Source organism: Melanostigma gelatinosum (genome assembly GCF_949748355.1).
Source record: "Melanostigma gelatinosum genome assembly, chromosome: 18".
In the NCBI taxonomy this organism is placed as follows: Eukaryota; Metazoa; Chordata; class Actinopteri; order Perciformes; family Zoarcidae; genus Melanostigma; species Melanostigma gelatinosum.
Window position 1 is genome coordinate 7,888,057 of NC_136651.1, and position 17,708 is coordinate 7,905,764.

At 39.3% G+C, this 17,708-nt stretch overlaps 3 protein-coding genes across 3 annotated transcripts; 1 reads left to right on the plus strand and 2 right to left on the minus strand.

Moving 5' to 3' along the window:
* Window positions 1-4,542: 4,542 nt before the first annotated feature.
* grp (gastrin-releasing peptide) lies at window positions 4,543-6,127 on the plus strand. Its single transcript, XM_079290112.1, has 3 exons — window positions 4,543-5,008; window positions 5,604-5,830; window positions 5,924-6,127. Exons 1-3 carry the CDS (start codon window positions 4,855-4,857, stop codon window positions 5,975-5,977), a joined length of 435 nt encoding a protein of 144 aa, XP_079146238.1. The 5' UTR covers window positions 4,543-4,854; the 3' UTR covers window positions 5,978-6,127.
* A 1,792-nt stretch (window positions 6,128-7,919) lies between these two features.
* On the minus strand, window positions 7,920-9,973 carry rx3 (retinal homeobox gene 3; the record flags this gene model as incomplete). Its single annotated transcript, XM_079289134.1, has 3 exons — window positions 7,920-8,354; window positions 9,156-9,391; window positions 9,718-9,973. The coding sequence occupies 3 exons, from the start codon at window positions 9,971-9,973 to the stop codon at window positions 7,920-7,922; spliced, it is 927 nt and encodes a 308-aa protein (XP_079145260.1).
* Window positions 9,974-13,883: 3,910 nt separating this feature from the next.
* cplx4a (complexin 4a) lies at window positions 13,884-17,243 on the minus strand (the record flags this gene model as incomplete). The annotated part of the gene is made up of 3 exons (XM_079289766.1): window positions 13,884-14,111; window positions 15,748-15,835; window positions 17,080-17,243. 3 exons carry the CDS (start codon window positions 17,241-17,243, stop codon window positions 13,884-13,886), a joined length of 480 nt encoding a protein of 159 aa, XP_079145892.1.
* Window positions 17,244-17,708: the final 465 nt, after the last annotated feature.

Consider the following 17,708-nt stretch of genomic DNA (forward strand, 5'->3'; position numbering starts at 1 on the left):
AATAAGAAGTCAATTCAAAATGTTAAATATGTCATCACATTAAAGTACGTGTGATAAAAATAATTGGTAATCAATAACCTACCTGGGAGACTGCAGAGAGAGGCTTTCAGCTGAATAAGGCTGTCTCTCTTTGGCCTGCTACCAGTCCTTCATACACCTGGCAGACGTATCAAAGACAGCCATGCATGCTGCAGCATAATTATCCTTCATCATGCAAAGGATCCTGCCAGATGTACTCATCAGACAACACAAATGCATTTGATACACTGCAAGGCAGCTAGATGTGTGCATCTGTATGTATCATAAAAGGCCCTCATGGCGCCTCCTGCCGCTCTACAGTGTGACAGATTCAGTGCAGTAGAGGAGGCTGAGGTTGCTGTGCTCCTCCACCCCTAACAGAGGCACAGTCACATGACGTCATGTTGTCGAGAAGCAGCAAAGAGGAGCTGCTTGAAGACTTGCAAGGGAAGCAAAGACGTATAATGATAAAGATAGTCCTGTTCTGCCATACAGGGTATTTTTACATATATATACGTATATATATATATACTTATATATATGATTATAGACTAGCAGGGTATATGTAGCTTATATCGATAGTATAATTTGTCCAGATCTAAAATGTTAAGCTCGATAAAACGTTCATTATCCTATAATATTGAATCCATAATATCCCGTATAACAGAGGTAACTAATAGAAGATATAGCTTTGATAGGAATCTTCCTAATTGCCTTTAGGCTCCTTTTTAACCAAGCGTTTCACAAGCTTTTTGACGTTTTGAACATATTTATATACACTTATGGGTGTGTGATACTGTCAGACATTGTGGAATAAGATTCTAACCTTAATGGGAATATAAAAATGTAAGTGGGAAAAACCTGTTTGAATGTATAAAGCAGGGCAATTTGTTTCTTGACTAGCTGTACATTCTGTATAAAAACACAGGAAGTAAGAATAATAATGATAATTTTAAACTTAAACAGCAATTTTTAAAACGATAAGAGTTATATGTTTGAAATATAGGAACAAAAACATTTAAGAACAGCAATGAAATCAAACCACACCAATACAATGTAATATATATATATATATAAATAAATAAATAAATAAATAAAAAGCAATAACATCAAAAAGATAAGAAGTGTTGGAGATGAAATGATGTCGTCGGATAAATAAAGTACATAGTTGTAAGCTGGGAGTCATTTATATTCTCTCTTTGTCTGTTGTGTAACAAAATCAAAGCGAAGCAATATGTTTCTTTAAAGCCCAGCGCTACCTTCAAGCTCTCTGATTGGACAGATGGGGGATTTAGTTGAAAATGTGACGAACAGCAAAGACCTCATAATGGTAAACTGTCTTTTTTTTATGACACCTGATAAAAGGCCTTCCTTAAATGGCTCACTTCTACTTGACAGCATCAGAACACTGAATGTGTCATATGACATTTAAAAGAATGAACAGTCTGAATCGGAACTAGAAAGGGCATTATCATTTTCACAGCTCAATATCTTGATTTTAAGAGCGAGATCACTTATTTCAAATATATCAAATTAGACTGAACAATCATGTCACATTACAATAATTGTGTTATTGTTTTGTAAAAATTATAATAAGGCAGAATAGATTGTAATGATAGATTTAATATTTGAAACCAGTAGTTCCATGCTTTTAAACATGTAATGATGCATACAAAACTTCAGTTATTGGCACATGACATGATTTCTCCTAAATTCACCCCACAGTGCCATCTGCTGTTTAAATTAGGTTAAGGGGTAAACCAGGGTTTTAGTTGCCATACAAGGGCAAATGAATGTATGGAGAACAATAGCTTTTCAAATGGAATCAATCACAACTCATAATTACCAGCTTACACGGCATGACGCAGTCAGTAACGGTTGTTCAAACTTTCTAACGAATCATTTTGTCTAATTGGGTGGTCAAGGACACGCAATCACATGAGTGATTGTTGGTGAACTCATGAATCAGAGGTTGGATAATTAAAAACTCCTCTGCCTCTCAGTATGCGGTATTCTACCTTTTAAGGTGCAGTATTTGACATGTTTGATGTCTTAAGCATTAGGTTTTGTAAAATAAACCGTGCACGATGGAAAGTCACTTTCATAATATTCCCCAATATCATTGTTTCAGGTGTTTAATACAATTTTAAATGTAACATAAAATAAGTCTTTATCATTGTGTAAATTAGTGATTTAAAAACAAACAACTCAACGTTATTTTAGTGGTACATTTAATATTCCTGTGATTTTTGCAGTACACGATCATATTCAGGATATTAGCGTCTCACATAGGAAATAAACCAACAAATATTTCAGATGGCACTACATGGCACTGCCCTTTTGCCGTAAGTGACTCATCGTGTTTTGTTAAGGTCAACCGTGGACGAAGATACGACACATAACGAGCCAGAGGTAACTCTCTAACATCTAACATGGGATGTGTGTTGGGCTTTTGACCTAACAATACCCAGAGGAAGCCGACAACCTTTTCAACGCAAACTGTTACTTACCCGTGTGGACTCCTTATCTGCCCTCATCTGTTCTCTTCCTCCTACAATCTGTCTGTCAATACAATCGTGAAAGCGTTCAGTCAAGAATGAGAAAGACACTAATTTCAAACTGTGTTTGACGATTGTCTCATTCACGCTGTTGACCTTTCCAGGGGGGTAAATACACAGTAATAGACTGTACCGATAAATGATGCCAAATACACATGACAAGCCGGCATATGCTGCATTGTCAGATTCTTGTAAGTGAACACAGGACAGGTGTTGTCCGCGGCATAAATATGCATCATCGTCGCCCATGCCCTGATGTTCCTTCGCGATCGCTGTTGATTTTCTAAACTAGTGCGTCATTTCCTCCCCTCTGAAAACAAGGCGAAGTTTATAAAACTGTGAATCTTTGTGTGTGGCAGCAACAGTAAATGTCACAAAGCGCTTCACATTAAAAAAGAACTCTACAGACGCAGTATAAGAATTTAAAAAAAATAAATATGCTGCTATTGCATACAGGCCAGATATGAATTCACTTTTTTTGGGGTCTCAGAATAATTCTATTTTGTTCTGCTCAGATTCATCGACTTCTTATCTGCAGGTTCCCCCTCACCCTTTGAGTAAGACCCTCGTTGCTTAAGTTTATATTTGATCTTAATACTTCTATTTCAAAGACAATGTTGCATCTTTTACTCTCTGACAGCGGTGCAGTTTAGAGCTTAAAATAAAGTAAAAAACACATTCAAATGTCGGTAACATGTCAATACATCAGTATTATAATCCCATAACAATATATATACAGTATAATATTATAACATTCGGAGAGGGGGACATTCTGCATGATGGGTACTTTTTGATACTGTATTTGCTGTACCGGTACTTATGTGAAAAGGCTTTCACTGGCAGAGTATCTATATCTACACTGTGGCATTGACAATTGTGGAAAGTAAGTAAATACTAATGAAATCAAAGCACAAGACCCGAGATCAAACATTACCCATAGTGCTGTTAATCATCAGGGATTCTCAGACTTGACAAAACTAAACCAGGACACTAAAGATATTAAGACATAACGATTATATTTGTATGTATGTATGTATGTACGCAGTGTGTGTATGTGCCTAATAAATAAATAAATATATATATATATATATAAACATGGGTGTTGGCATCATTTTAAATGATTGTTACGTTCTTCTTTTAACTTGGTTTGTATGAACTATAGTAAAATGGTTTGTTTTATTTACTGCTACCCTGCAGTGAGTTTTGAAGCTGTGTGTATTGAATGGGTAAAGCTGCACAATAATTCTTCTTGTGATTGATACAGTTGCCTGAATCTGAATTCGCCTCTTCTAGCGTAACACACCAGAATCTCAGACAGAACCGTCGAAGGTTGAGTGCATTGTGGGTAATGTAGGCGCCTCATGTTTTAAGAATCAAGAACAATGAGTGGATTAAAAAGGACAATATCTCTGCTTCTGCTGCATCATTATTATTTTTAAGCTAATTGAATGCTGGACTCTTATGTGGAATTTATAGGAACTTGTTCTCCATTTATACCTGGTACTTTTCCTCCACGACATTACATAATGAAATATTGAACTATTATCTGACAGCTATACTTCCAACTACTTTTTACATTAAGATTTAGCATTCAAAACATGCAACTTTATGATGTATTGCTGCCCAACAGTTATAGTAATAGGAATTTGCTCCACCTCAACCTTCAACATTGAAATGCCTCTTGAGCTATTTAAGTAATTATGATTTAATTATAATCCCCAGTCTGAAAGAGGCCACTCTGCATGATTAGTGCTTTTATGTAGGCTACATTTAACTGGTTTACTTATACTGTACATACACTGTGATATCAATACTTGTTCTTACTTAATTAAAGAATCTGAATGCTTCCTATTTCTCCCCCACATTCTGAAACGGAAGCAGTTACGCAGGAGTCCGGTCCATCATCGTGAAATGACGTTGACACCTCCCGCTATCACTCTGAACAAACAATGGCGAGCAATAATAACAATAATTGCAGGCTATAGTCGACGATCATTTGTCATCACGACTTCCCCGTGGTACTTTTTAAAAACGGCCACTGACGTGCGGGCTCGTGTCAGGAGGGGCATTTAAGTTTCACCATTACGCGTTTCTATCCAAGGCATCGGTGTGTAACTTCATCAAGACCTGCAACCGGAGCACTTTTCACCCCGCTGCGATATCGGTTCACACAACTTACTCTCGACTCTGGTGGATATGTTCCGAAAGTTAGATCGAGCTGAATAACTGCAACTCGATTGAAACGCGGCTGTTTGTATCTGACATTGTGTCTGGTAACATGGGCGGAGTGTGCGAATGCTGTTCCTGGTCTTGCAGACCGCTGTGGCCACTTTTTATTATTCTGGCTACGATACCGTGTATGTTGCGCTGCTCAGAGAGTCCTGCAGCAGTTGTTGGCAAAATGTATCCACGCGGCAACCACTGGGCAGTAGGTATGAGAAGCTTCATATACAGTGTTGTTGTTTTTTTTGGTGAAGAATATTTGTTTTCATGTGTAGCCTAATCTTTGCTTGATTGATTTGGTTAATTTGCACCATTTGGCGAAAAATATTCAGAGTAAATCATAGAATACCTCGTAGGATCAGCAAATATTTGTACTGTATTTAGAACTTATGACCTTATTTGTCCTGCTTTATCATCGCGTTATCGTTTGAACAAATATTTCTTCACTAATAACAATCATGTTAAGTTTATTGATTTACTAATTATGATATTGCAGGGACTTGAATGTCTAAACTCTGGGTCAGTTACCTTTTCATGTAATAGATTTGTTTCTTCTTCTGCTGGACAGGTTCACAAAAGGAATGTATTCCAGTGAATTGGACTAAAGTATTTAAATACCTCTTTTAGTTCATAAAGCTGTTTCATGCGACTGTTTGACATACAGTGTGTTTGATCCAGGCTTGCCACGTTGTGAACGAGAGGATTTTCATTTACAGCTTAATGACAGATCATGCTTAAACCAAATTGGACCAACATATTTAATTCCAGAACAGTTAATGCATCCGGTTACGTCCAACTCCCCAGGTCACTTGATGGGAAAGAAGAGCATCGCGAGCCTGCCTGTGCTGCAGGAGACAAACCGTGACAGTGACTACCTCCCGCCCTCACAAACAGCCGGGGTCACAGAGCGACTGACGGAGGCTGCGATGCAGCAGAAGAACCAGAAACGGATGATGCCTCAGACTGCAGACGGGCTGCTTCGGCTGCACGGCGGCCGGAGAGGCGAGGACGGAGACAAATATCTCAGAGAGGTCAGTTTGTGGATTATCACTTTATCAGTGATTCTTCAAATGTTGACAGTTTGGGAATAAGATGTTGTTGTTGCATGTTTTTCTCCATTGTAGATATCAGACCTGCTTCTTGTGGCTTTGAAACTGCGAGACAATGACTCCACCTGAATGCAAGCCCAATATCACCGACTGAACATGTGCCCTGTAATCACACATTCACATTGTATATTTGTTCTGCTGTAAGAGTACGCTGGAAACCCAATAATAATGTATTTTATCAGTCATTTAAAATGTCTAATATGCACGTCATGCAGAGTTTGATTACAGACAGACAAAGTTGTTTCCTAAACTGAGAAGTTTGAATAAATGTAACGTTGTGATAACTGCATGGTGGGTGTCTAATCATGCTTTGCATGCCACAAGTAACCTTTTGTTTATTTTTATTTTTTTACCACACATTCAGTGTTCTAAAACATGTAATGCTCTTAAAGTTTACTCCACCTGTACAGTAACCAGTCTGAACCACCAGATGGCGCACAACATCCCTTCGGGGAGCACCTGTCTTTAACATTAAACACACCCCAGTGTGTATTTAGGACAGTAGTATATAGATGACAGGGACTATTAGTCGCCCTCATCGGGTTGCAGACGATTGGAAATGCTAATTGTAACAATTTGATTGCACACATCTTTTTACTTCAAGCCAAAAGGAAAGTGTTGTCTTCTGTCCTCTTCCCTCGTTTGTCGCGGATGATTAGCGAACAATAGAGGTACCAGCCACTTTCACCCCGTCATTATGAGCCTAATCCCAGGAGCGAATGGGATAAAGTTTTAAAGGTAATGAGGAGCAAATAAGTGGGTTAACAAACCTGTAAAACAGAAGGAGGAAGTCTAGGAGTTTAAGCTGCTCCGTTCTTGTCATTTTAAGTGAAATGATTAAATGTTAAGTTGGTGTGAAGTGACGCCATGAAAAGGTTCAATGTATTTTTTTATCTAGTTGATATGATTATGATTTTTGGCCCTATTTGAGTGTTTCAGACAGTGTTTCCAAACCTCACTTCATTATGAATGACATCATTAAATAGCTGAAGATGTGATTCATCTCACCTGCAGTTAGTGTTAAATGTACCGTATCAACAGGTCACAGCTATTCTGCTGTATATTTACTTTTGCATCACAGTCATTCCTGATGTACAGACACTTATTTTTTATCCTGTCAGACATTTCTGACAAATCTCAGTGTCTCAAATGTGAACAATTGTCTGGGAGAACACAATTAGCCACAACGTTGTTGATGAATTTTACATATAAAGTTTATTGTGCGAAATATTCACATGTGTTCAATGTTTCATGGAGAAGATCAAAAAGCAGCAGGGAAGGATGAGTCAAAAATGAGGAGTGCTGCATTTAGAACAGTAGAATAAATATGGATACTGATGGACTTGTTGTGTTGGCAACAGAACACTGGATAAGAATGATACCAAACAAATGTAAAACTTAACCGTAAGCACAACTTTCAGCAAAGATAAAGGAAAAGAAAAACAACAGATCATCAGTGTTCATTCATTTCATGTTTTCACAGGAACTTCACAGTTAGTGTCACAGATTTAGATCGATGCTTATAAGGGTGACACTTTACTTTGAGTCCCTTTGTTTTGCATTTATAAGCACGACAAACTTTTATCAAATGGTTTCTAACACTTTAAAATGAAGCCGTGAGCATCTTAGGATGTTTTTTAAGTGTTAATTAATGTACAGTCTTTGTCAATTAGAAGTTCTCCTATGAAGACATTATTACAACAACGCACTATCTTGTTATTTGTTATCTATTCATACCTCAGCCTCTTACAAACACTTATATCTACTTCATTATAGTGTGTCATAAACCATTTATTCAATCTTCACATACTGCTTATGTTCTACTTAATGGGAGAGGAAAAGGGTTACCCTTATTAGTGACGACGATGTCTCTTTATCCTGGATGTCGACTGTAGATTTCACTCTTTCAAAAATAACAATCCCGTCCGCGTGACGATGAAGTCTGTTTCTCAAAAGATGCAGGACGATGCATTCTGGGTTTGAATTGTCCATTTTTAACCTCCACTCGGCATCACCACGTCTTCCCAATAGACTGAATATGTTCCTTGGCCTTCATCCTCAGTGAGGCAATACTAGAGTTCCTTGGGTCAGCTGAGCAGTGGTACGCCGGGGGCGGAGGGCACATGGAGCCCATGTGGGGCAGGTGAGGGCTGTGTCCCAGGGCAGGGGAGTTGAGGAAGGAGGCCGACATGGAAGGGGGAGGAGAAGGGGTGTAAGTGCATGGGAGGCCCTGCGAGCCCGTGATGAAGCCCGGGAGGGACTGCAAGGAGGTGGAGGTGGTGATCGGGGTGGAGAGCCAGGGGTCCAGCTGCAGACTGGAGCACAGGGAGCTGGTGGGAGAGCGGCTGAAGGAGAGCAAGGAGGAAGAGGTGTCCTGGAGCTTGATGGAGCTCACCTCCAGCTTCTCCTGCCGACGCCACTTTGCCCGCCGGTTTTGAAACCAAACCTGGAAAGAAAGAGGATGACATCATTTTTCAATTCATTTAAACTCAATACACCTTCAGTAACCCCTGACGGGCAACTGAACAGATACACACAATAGAGAAGAGAGAGAAAACACCTTTGAAGCTAAAAACAATCAAAGCCTCACAAAAATCTACAGCTATTATCTAAAATGTAATATTATGTGAAAGTATTCAAATATTAAAAAATATGGAGCATGACAATAAGAGATTTATGAGTGATAACAGCACTTTGCACTCAATTGTAAAACTATAATTAATAATTAATGATTGTTACAAAATAAATGATTTGAACTGACGGTTTCTTTTCATTTTGAATCGATGATAAAAAGCCATAACTGAAGTTTCACATTTTGAAATTAAAAATCTCTTCCAAAATCAATAAAATAGCTTCTGCAGTTCGACACTAAAACATGGACTGTCTTAACTGATCCAAACAATGTGAGTTCCATCAGTTTTATTTTCGTGATTCCTTAGCAAGTTAAATATATCTGCAAATCAAATTAATTTGATCAAATTAAATGAAAATGTTACAAGTCGTTTCACTACATTTCTAATGTATCTCTTAAATTGAATGTACTAATGGTAGATCTACCCAAAAAGAAACTTTTTATGTTGACATTAAAACTATATGGATGACATTTTTGGAAATATTTGTTTTTCTTCTTTTATTTATTTAAACTATTACTACAAATGTTTGGAGATATGCATATGTATTTATGCAGGCCGAGAATATGCGCGTAAAGTGAGAAGAACAGGCGATGGAAGTGGTTGTTTTTGGGTACCTGCACTCGGACCTCTGGCAGGTTGACCTTCAGCGCCAGCTCCTCTCTGCTGTACACGTCCGGGTAGTGGGACTTTTCGAAAGCTCTCTCCAGTTCGTGAAGCTGGAAGGTGGTGAACGTTGTCCGGTTCCGACGGTGTTTCTTCTTGGGGTTTTCGTCGTCGGACAGTTTGCCGTCCCCGTCCGGGGAGTCCGGGCAGACCGAAGCTTCCACGGCGCCGTTTGCGCAACAAACACCTGCGGAGAAACGAGAGTGTGAGGACCGAGACAAAAACGCTTGGACGTGTCAAGTTTGAGCCCAGTTTAAATAGGCTATGTGTCCTAAAATCAAATTCCGAAATGTTTTATCTATTAAGTTGTATTTTTTAGCACTTTTATAGCAAGTCAACCGACTGAAAGACAAGACTGTTTGCGCACTATCGAGACAATGATTGAGAAAAAAATAATGAAATGTTCTTTAGAAACTTGTAGACTCAAAACAAGATACCCCATGGCATATTAAGTGTATATGTGCACTTTAATTGACATTTTAAATTTAGAATAAAACGAAACAGTCTACTTACTGTCAAAACTTTCCGAGGAGTGGCCTTTTTTTAGAGGGGTCATCATTACATTCCGTTCAGCATCTTTGCCCAGGGCTTTCTCTGTCATGCTGTAGCAGGCCGATTTGTGGAAGATGGTGTCCTCTTTAAATCCCAGAATCGCCTCTATGCTGTGGACTGTGGACGGATTGTCCCCCGGGCTCTGGACGCAGCGTGCGGAGGGAGACAGGCGCTCATCCATCATCATCACTTGAGAAGTTGATCCAAGAAGCCACATTGGTCGGCGAGGTCCCAAAAAAAATGGTCACAATTACACAACTTCTTTTCAAATGTATCGCTGCTCTTTGTGTTTTGGTAAAGTTGTAAATTGCAAACCAGAGCGGAGTGGAACACTTGAGCAGAAGACGCACACCAGTAAGTCTTGCTCAGTGGATATGGAGCATCTTCAGAGGTGGCTTTTTAAAGTGGTGGCTGCGGGAAGACTGCTCACGAGGCACCCCCGCTGCACGTCAGAAAGGGGACGTCCTGCTGGATTTGGTCCTGGATTTAGGGGTAACTTTACGCACATGCAGGCACCAGCGCGCACACACCCTCCCTTAAACTCCTCCCCATCTCAAGTGCATCCGTCAGTGCTGGCTCTAAACCTACTTACATAAATCTTAAAACCATCTTTCCACTCCTCCAGATGTCATGTTCATATCAGTCTGTGGAGAAAAAAAAGAGGAAGATTAGGCCCACAGATTAAGGTACAACAAAATCATAATTACAAGATTTCTGGTCAGGACACAGATTGCAAGATGACAGCTTAATATTTAATCAACGCGTCAAGATAGTGTGGCCAAACCGAATAGACATTTTGTTTCTTTTTTTATTGACCTTAAGGATAAATCATACACTTCTTGACACATGTTGAATGAAAACAATACGTTTATGAGCTCGTTAAAAATCAATGAATTATTCACGAATAAGAATGAAACTATGGGGACTTTCTTTAACCAGTTCAGGTGTTGAGTCAAAGAGGGTAAAAAGCCCAAACAATAACACATTTGGGCAATAACTACTTAACAGCAAACAAAGATTGACAGCAGTGTGGTAATCCTTCTTAAGGGGATTACATCATTTTACTCAAAAGGGTTAAAACCCCTGAAAGTATTTAGCCTTTCCTAATTACAGTAGGTGACCTTCTCCTTTGTTTGCCCGAGGGAGGTCAGAGGCTAACTGAGCACTGATTTAATGAACAGCAAAAAGTTGTGACTTGAGCACATGCAAAAGTTCATTTGTACAGCAAAACTGTTTTTCAAAGACGCTCTCTTGTTTTGTGAGGAGCTCACGGCACACATACAAAGCATGACTCATGATGATAAGTTCTTAAACTGTATGTTGGCGGCTGCATGGACACAGGCTGGATGGATCTTCTGCAGCAGTGTAATAACCTTCAGTGTTCACAATATCAGCAATGAACAACTTTACCAAATATGACATATATCATGGCAATGACCAACTAATTATTAAATATACGAGTGAAGTTTTAAAAGAATAGGCTAGTTCAACATTTTGGGAACTTCACTGTTTTGTTTCCTTGCTAAGAGTCAGATGAGAAGATTATGTCTGTCTGTGTCGGTATGAAGCTCCAGCCAGCAGCTGCTTAGTTTAGCTTGGCACAAAGACTGGAAATAGAGAGAAATGGCTTGCCTTGCTCGATCCAAAGATTAAAAAATAAATATGTAAATGTTTTCACCCCTCAAGCTCATCAATTAACACAACATACCTTATTAGTTTAATCCACACGAAAAGCAAAGTGTAAAAACAGCAATTTGTTGCTTTTCTTGGTGGCTAAGTGCTGAACTATTTCTTGGCCGGGAGCAGTAACTCAGTTTTTGCAAAAGTAAAACAAACAAGATATAAAGTGTGAATTAACGAGCTTTAGAAGTGCTGGTAGGCACATTTTTGTAGCCTTCAGACCGAGCCAGGCTAGCTGGTTCCCTGTATCAGTCTCATGCTTAAAGAGAGAGAGAGAGAGAGATGCTTTGGCAATCCCGTTTCTAAACGTTCATGCCAATAAAGCAAAAGCAAATTGAAAAAACAATTGAATTGAGAGAGCCCTGTTCTGTCCCAGGACCAGTCTGACCACAGATCCATTGGAGTCCACCAAATGATAACACATCAGAAACAAAACTATATCACCAATTGGAGCGCACAAACAGAATCACAAAGCAGAATGCAGTGCTATCTGGCCCTAAAAAGACAGTACAGTGTAGCAGGTTATCTGACCACAGTGACTAAATTGTGTAACATTATGGTTATCCAATAAAGTACAATTTAATTGAACAGAGAGAGAGAGAGAGAGACAGAGAGAGAGAGAGAGAGAGAGAGAGAGAGAGAGAGCAGGCTGACAACCTTGGCTCTGCTGATCCTATTAGATGGTAATCTCTAGACTTCACAAATCCTCAGCTGTTTAAACTTGGGTTCATGTGAAACTCTAAATGTTGAGGATTCCTTCCTACCCCCCCCCCCCAATTCTGTCTAATCATCTGTATTTGGATAATGCCCAATGAAATGAATACCTATTTCTTTATTCACTGCTTCAGCTCTGATTCAGGTAGGTAGGACTGATTGAAGTTGAGTTTTAATGTGTGATGGTTGTACAACAGGATTTCTGCGTGAATCCACTGAAAGTTTGAAAGTTGAAAAAAAAATAAAAATTGGACAAGATATGAGCTTTAAACATTTGTGTTCGTGAAAAAGCTGAATATGACTGTTGATATGATGTATAAGATGTTTCTTTGACATACTATTATAAAATGGCATGCCATTCCATACTATGAGTTTTTTCTGACATTTTATAGGACTTTTTTGCTGACTTTATTCGACATGCTATTCGATATCTATTTCATATGCATATGACTTCTTTAAGACTTTTTTGACATATACTAATACCTTTAAAAAAACTTTTTTTGACATACTATACTCTGACTCTTTATGAGTTTTCTACTATACTATGACTTTTTCGACATGCTACACTTTTATGACTTTTTTCGACATACTATACGATGACTTATTCTTTTTCGAAATACTATACCATGACTTTTTTATGAGTTTTCGACATACTACACTATGACAAACAATACTGTGACTTTTTTCGACATACTATACTTTGACTTTTTTCGACATTCTAATCTATACTATGACTTTTTTCGACTTGCTATACCAATACATTTGTATGTATTTTCTTCGACATGCACTACTACGACTTGCAACACTTTTCATGTTAAACAGGCGTTTCAAAGAGATGGTTGGCTTCAAACCCCGGATTCTGAGCCAGTATCTGATGATGAGGCAGATGTTCTACTAGGTGAGCTAATCACCTGAGTGAATTGGCGGATGAATAACTACAGTCTTACTTTCATAGTATGACTATATTTGACACAGAATATTATGATTTCAGGCTCAACAGCTTTTATTACACTTAAAATGTGTATATTAGGGAAATCAAAGTAAATCGACATGTCTGCTTTGTAATAACACCAAAAGAAAAAAAAATCTAAATGTCATAGCAAATTCAAAGATCACATACCAACCACATAACCAACAGAACAAAAGGTTTAAACACTCACGCAGGATGGAATGTTTAACTTACATACGTTTTTTGGGGGGGATCGTGTATAACTGAGTCTTGGTACATCGTTATTCATTTCACTGGAAATCACGCTTTTAGAGACTCAGCTGATTCAATTAACAACAAACAAAGAAAGAATGAACATAATATCACAGATAATCTTTATTTTTTAAATGTATTGTGACTGGGAACAATCCCTCGACTACACTGATCTTCAGAAAACGGTCATGAGGGCAGATGGGGTATCATGGTTGTAATTTAAAGTATTTTCAGTTTATTGCAAAGATAAGTTTTAAATTACTATCAATTTAGAAACAAGCTAGCAGGGAAACGTGTACAGTATGTCCTTCAGTCGATGCAGAGTGCAGCCGAAGTGAAATAACACACCTTTTTATATTACACAGAGATGCTTTGCCTTTCTAGTGAACACTTTGTAGGCGGTTGTAACTGAATCCCAGACTTATTAACACAGCTCAGTCTGCAAATTCCCAGAAAGTGTTAACATTTATTTTCTTGTGTTCCTCTCTTCCTCTTCTTCGTCATTGAAACACAGACGATCCGCTCCGACTGTTCACATGACGGAGCACTTCTCCTCCGCTTTGGTCCTCAGCTCGGTGACGGTGGCCGAGGCCTTTTCCTTCAGCTGGTCCATGTCCATGTTCTGCAAGTTTTGAAACTGGCCCATGATGGAGTCCTTGCCCTCCTCCTCCGTGGCGTCCTCGTCCACCATCTTGAGCAGCTCCTCGGGCACGTCCACGTCGTCCCCGGCTATCTCGATCATGTTCTCGTCCTGCTCACTCTGCAGACGACAACATCGTGGGAGAAAACACGGTCAGGACCCAGAAACGCAGACATTTCACTGATTTTACGGTTTGGCTTTTTATTTGCGTCATAGAAATGCTAATATTTAAAGCCTTTCCAACAAACTCAATCTAATGACTTAATATCTGGAAGAGTGATGCAATAGGCACTACTGGGACGACTCTAAACGTCAATCTGTGGGATTATCTCAGTCCTGCTTTAGCCTTTCCTCCCGAATCCCAACGATGGTCTAAAGATATCTTCTACAGCGTTGCACGAGACTCTAATTCCATTAGACGAACAGCAACAACTTCATGTTTCTCCTCGTAGTGTACAATTGTTCCATTATTATCGATTCTAACTTACTCTTGATAGCATGTCGGTGTGTTCTCCACCTCCCACCCGTTAAATGAAAAGAATCAACCGAAGAGGATCTCTTTAGGTGCCTTATTGTTGATGAGAAACCCATTTAAAATGCATATTCCAGTTCCATTAAAGACCCTTTGTCATTTGTTCTTTCAAACTGGCATGTAATATAAACATCATTGAGAAATAATTAGATTTATGTGTATGACCTCCGGCAATTGTCCCCATAATAAATGTGTGGTTTCAATTTAAAAGACAAAGAATAAAAAGAAATGCACTCATTGTTTAAACCAGAGAGCTGAACAACAGCGTCTGGTGCTATAAGAGACGCCTCCAGCAGCCAAGGCCAGCGCTGCATTCAGATGGATACAAATCATTCGTATTTGAAAAGCTGAATTGGAAATTGATTTAGCTCTTTTGCCAAAGAGACATACAGTTCTTCACAATCAAGTTTTCACCTCTCGATTAGTTTACAAGATTAGAAGACACTCTACCCGTATTTACCTTTTTAGATGGCTTAAAAAATCCCCACATACCTTATTTGCTCCTTCCATCACTGCTTATTTCTCTTTAATAGTCCTTTAAAATCACGCAGTTGCGCAGTTTACATCCACTAAAGTAGGTGTTATTCTTTCTTAAAGCCAGTTCCCACTGCCCAGCGCTCCCTAATGAGCCTGGGACACCTGCTCAGCAGCATTTAGCTTCGTAAGACTCAAGGTGCAACATGGGACACATAGGCTAACGTCTTCCAGGACGTGAGTTGAACGTCTTTCCCACTAATCTACTGGCATGGCTTCCCCCTCCTGTCGTCCAAGCGGCAGCTGCCAAGTGGCTGCTGTTAGATAAAGATAACCTCAACCACAAAGCATCTATTCGTTGCTCTACCTGCGCAGGCAGGACACCGAGCTCAGTCACCAAATCATGCTTGTTCACACGGCCGCCGGACATTAAAGACATTCAATCAACATTTATTTAACGACTGAGAAAAGGAGTAATATAATCTGATGAGCAAAAACAACTAATTGATACAGAAACCTCATAATAAGTGATAAGCAATTGGTAATACTGGAGGCTGCTGTATATACAGATAATGAATGACAATATAGTACATTTGTAATAATATAGAACATGTCTTCATAGGATAAGTTATAATTGTTACTTACAAATATCCTTCTCTGCCGACAACTACTTTGTAGTGTGTGTGTGTGTGTGTCAATATTTATAGTCATATGAGTTACACAAGAACTGTAGGAATAAAAGGTATTTACCTTTGGCAGCCTGTATTTTTCTCTGAGGCACACCCTCAATGTTGCCCTTTCTGCCTTCTTGTGTAAGAAATCTGCATCTCTCTCCATCCTGACATGAAAAAATACAAATATTATGAACACAGTAACCTTTATTGTTGGCCTCAACAACATCCCAGGTTGGTTTAATGTACGAAAATGATTTATTTCATTTACAATTTTACATTTTTTGTTTCTGGAAAACACAAAGGCGGGAAGCTGCAAGAAAGTACCAGCCAGGTGGAATTATTTCTGTATTTTCAAGGCGAGACTTGCGTACTTTCCCTCGGCTAATTCAAGATGAGGATTATTAGGCCAGACTGACGCAAGCAGATTTGAAATCAAGCCAAGACGCCACAACTTGAACTGTAGTGAAACAAAAACACAGCGGACAGGTGTTTCTGACCAACTATATGTTTGAAGAAACGCTTGTTCTCGTCGACACATTATACAGATATTTATACAATATCTTGTTGTTCTGCCATTTTAATTTCTATCAAACATTTGTATGGTTCAAAATGTGGTCGTTTCCCAAACATAAGAGCGGTGTGGCTGGGTTAATCTGTTTATGTAACACAGGATCTGCTTGATGCTGCAAAATTTACTCCGTCTCACAAAAGTCCAAATTTTAAAAGAAAATATTACTAAAGGACGGATTAATCACAATGTTGCTGAGCGTATATTCGTACATACAGGAGAGCAACATGGTGGTGAACAAAACCAAACTACCGGCTCAAATTTACTCTTAAAAAGTCTGTTAAAATTAATTTAACATAAGAGTGATGGGAAAAGGCTTTTAAACACAGCTTTTGATGTGAACAACCTGGACCACCTCCGATAAAGATCCAAATAAAATAGATAAATGAATATAATGTTGCAGGACTGTGATTGCTTTCCCTTGCTGCACCACCACAGAATCTCCTCAACCAAAGGATTTTTAGTTTTATATGTATTATACCAATTTATTTTGGCCATAACTTCATGTTTTCGAGCTGCAAATCATTGCAAAACCTCAACATGTTACCCCCTAACTGTTTCTTGATGCAGAAACAGATTATGGGAGATTATTGATCCAGGCACGAGCATTGGCCTGTGGGTTATAGCTCTCAAAAATACAGCTTGCTCATTGTAAACAATACACAGATGAGTGTTTACATTTAGTTCGGCTTAAAAAAAGATGGAGGTGCAAAAGAGCGGAAAGTGGAGGGGAGTAGGAAACAGCTCGTCAAGGTCAGATTGTACATTCCGTAGCCACACTGCTTTCTTTGGGGCAATGGCATCAATTCAAAACGGAGCACTGTCCAAGTCCCTACTTACTTCTCCTCCACCACTTGTTTTTGGTACTCTTCATACTCCTCGCGTGTCATCCCTGCTGCTTTGGCCGGATCTGTGGGGGCGGCCTCCTCTTGCTTGTCACCGCCGCCACCGAGACTGATCCCCGACAGGGGGTTCCCAATCATGCTCTTGATCAAGAAAGCCATCTTGAGTTGTTGTCGTTGTGACTGTTCACTCTGCGAGGGGGTGCGAATATTTTTAAAAAGGTGGAAATGATGCTGCTCCCCTTATGGCGCCCACCGGTTCGGCTTCCTACAGTTGTCAAATCCAGTGGTAGCTCGAGAGCTAACCTGCTGCTTGTCTATGGAACCAAGGACACACTGACGACAAGCAACAGACACACACACACACACACACACACACACAACGGCCATAATCTGGATTTAATCCTCCCTGCTCCACCATGCTAAGAGGCAGATGGCCTGTTTTCTCTCTATTTTTAAATCATGCAGACCTTTGCAGATCTTTCTCTTCATTAATTCTGACATTTTGTACATTCTTTTGAAGGTGCAGCGGTCATCATGAAAATGTTTTTGGGCGATGGCTGTCCTCAGTTTGGTACCACACATATTCTGCTTCCGCCCACTAGTGCTGAATCATATTAGTAAAGT

Bases quoted from the DNA above. Each gene is read 5' to 3' on its own strand.
- grp (XM_079290112.1), top strand. From the start codon at position 4,855: ATGGGCGGAGTGTGCGAATGCTGTTCCTGGTCTTGCAGACCGCTGTGG. The intron at 5,009-5,603 runs GTATGAGAAGCT...CCAACTCCCCAG, and splicing joins CGGCAACCACTGGGCAGTAG to GTCACTTGATGGGAAAGAAG. The intron at 5,831-5,923 runs GTCAGTTTGTGG...TCTCCATTGTAG, and splicing joins GAGACAAATATCTCAGAGAG to ATATCAGACCTGCTTCTTGT.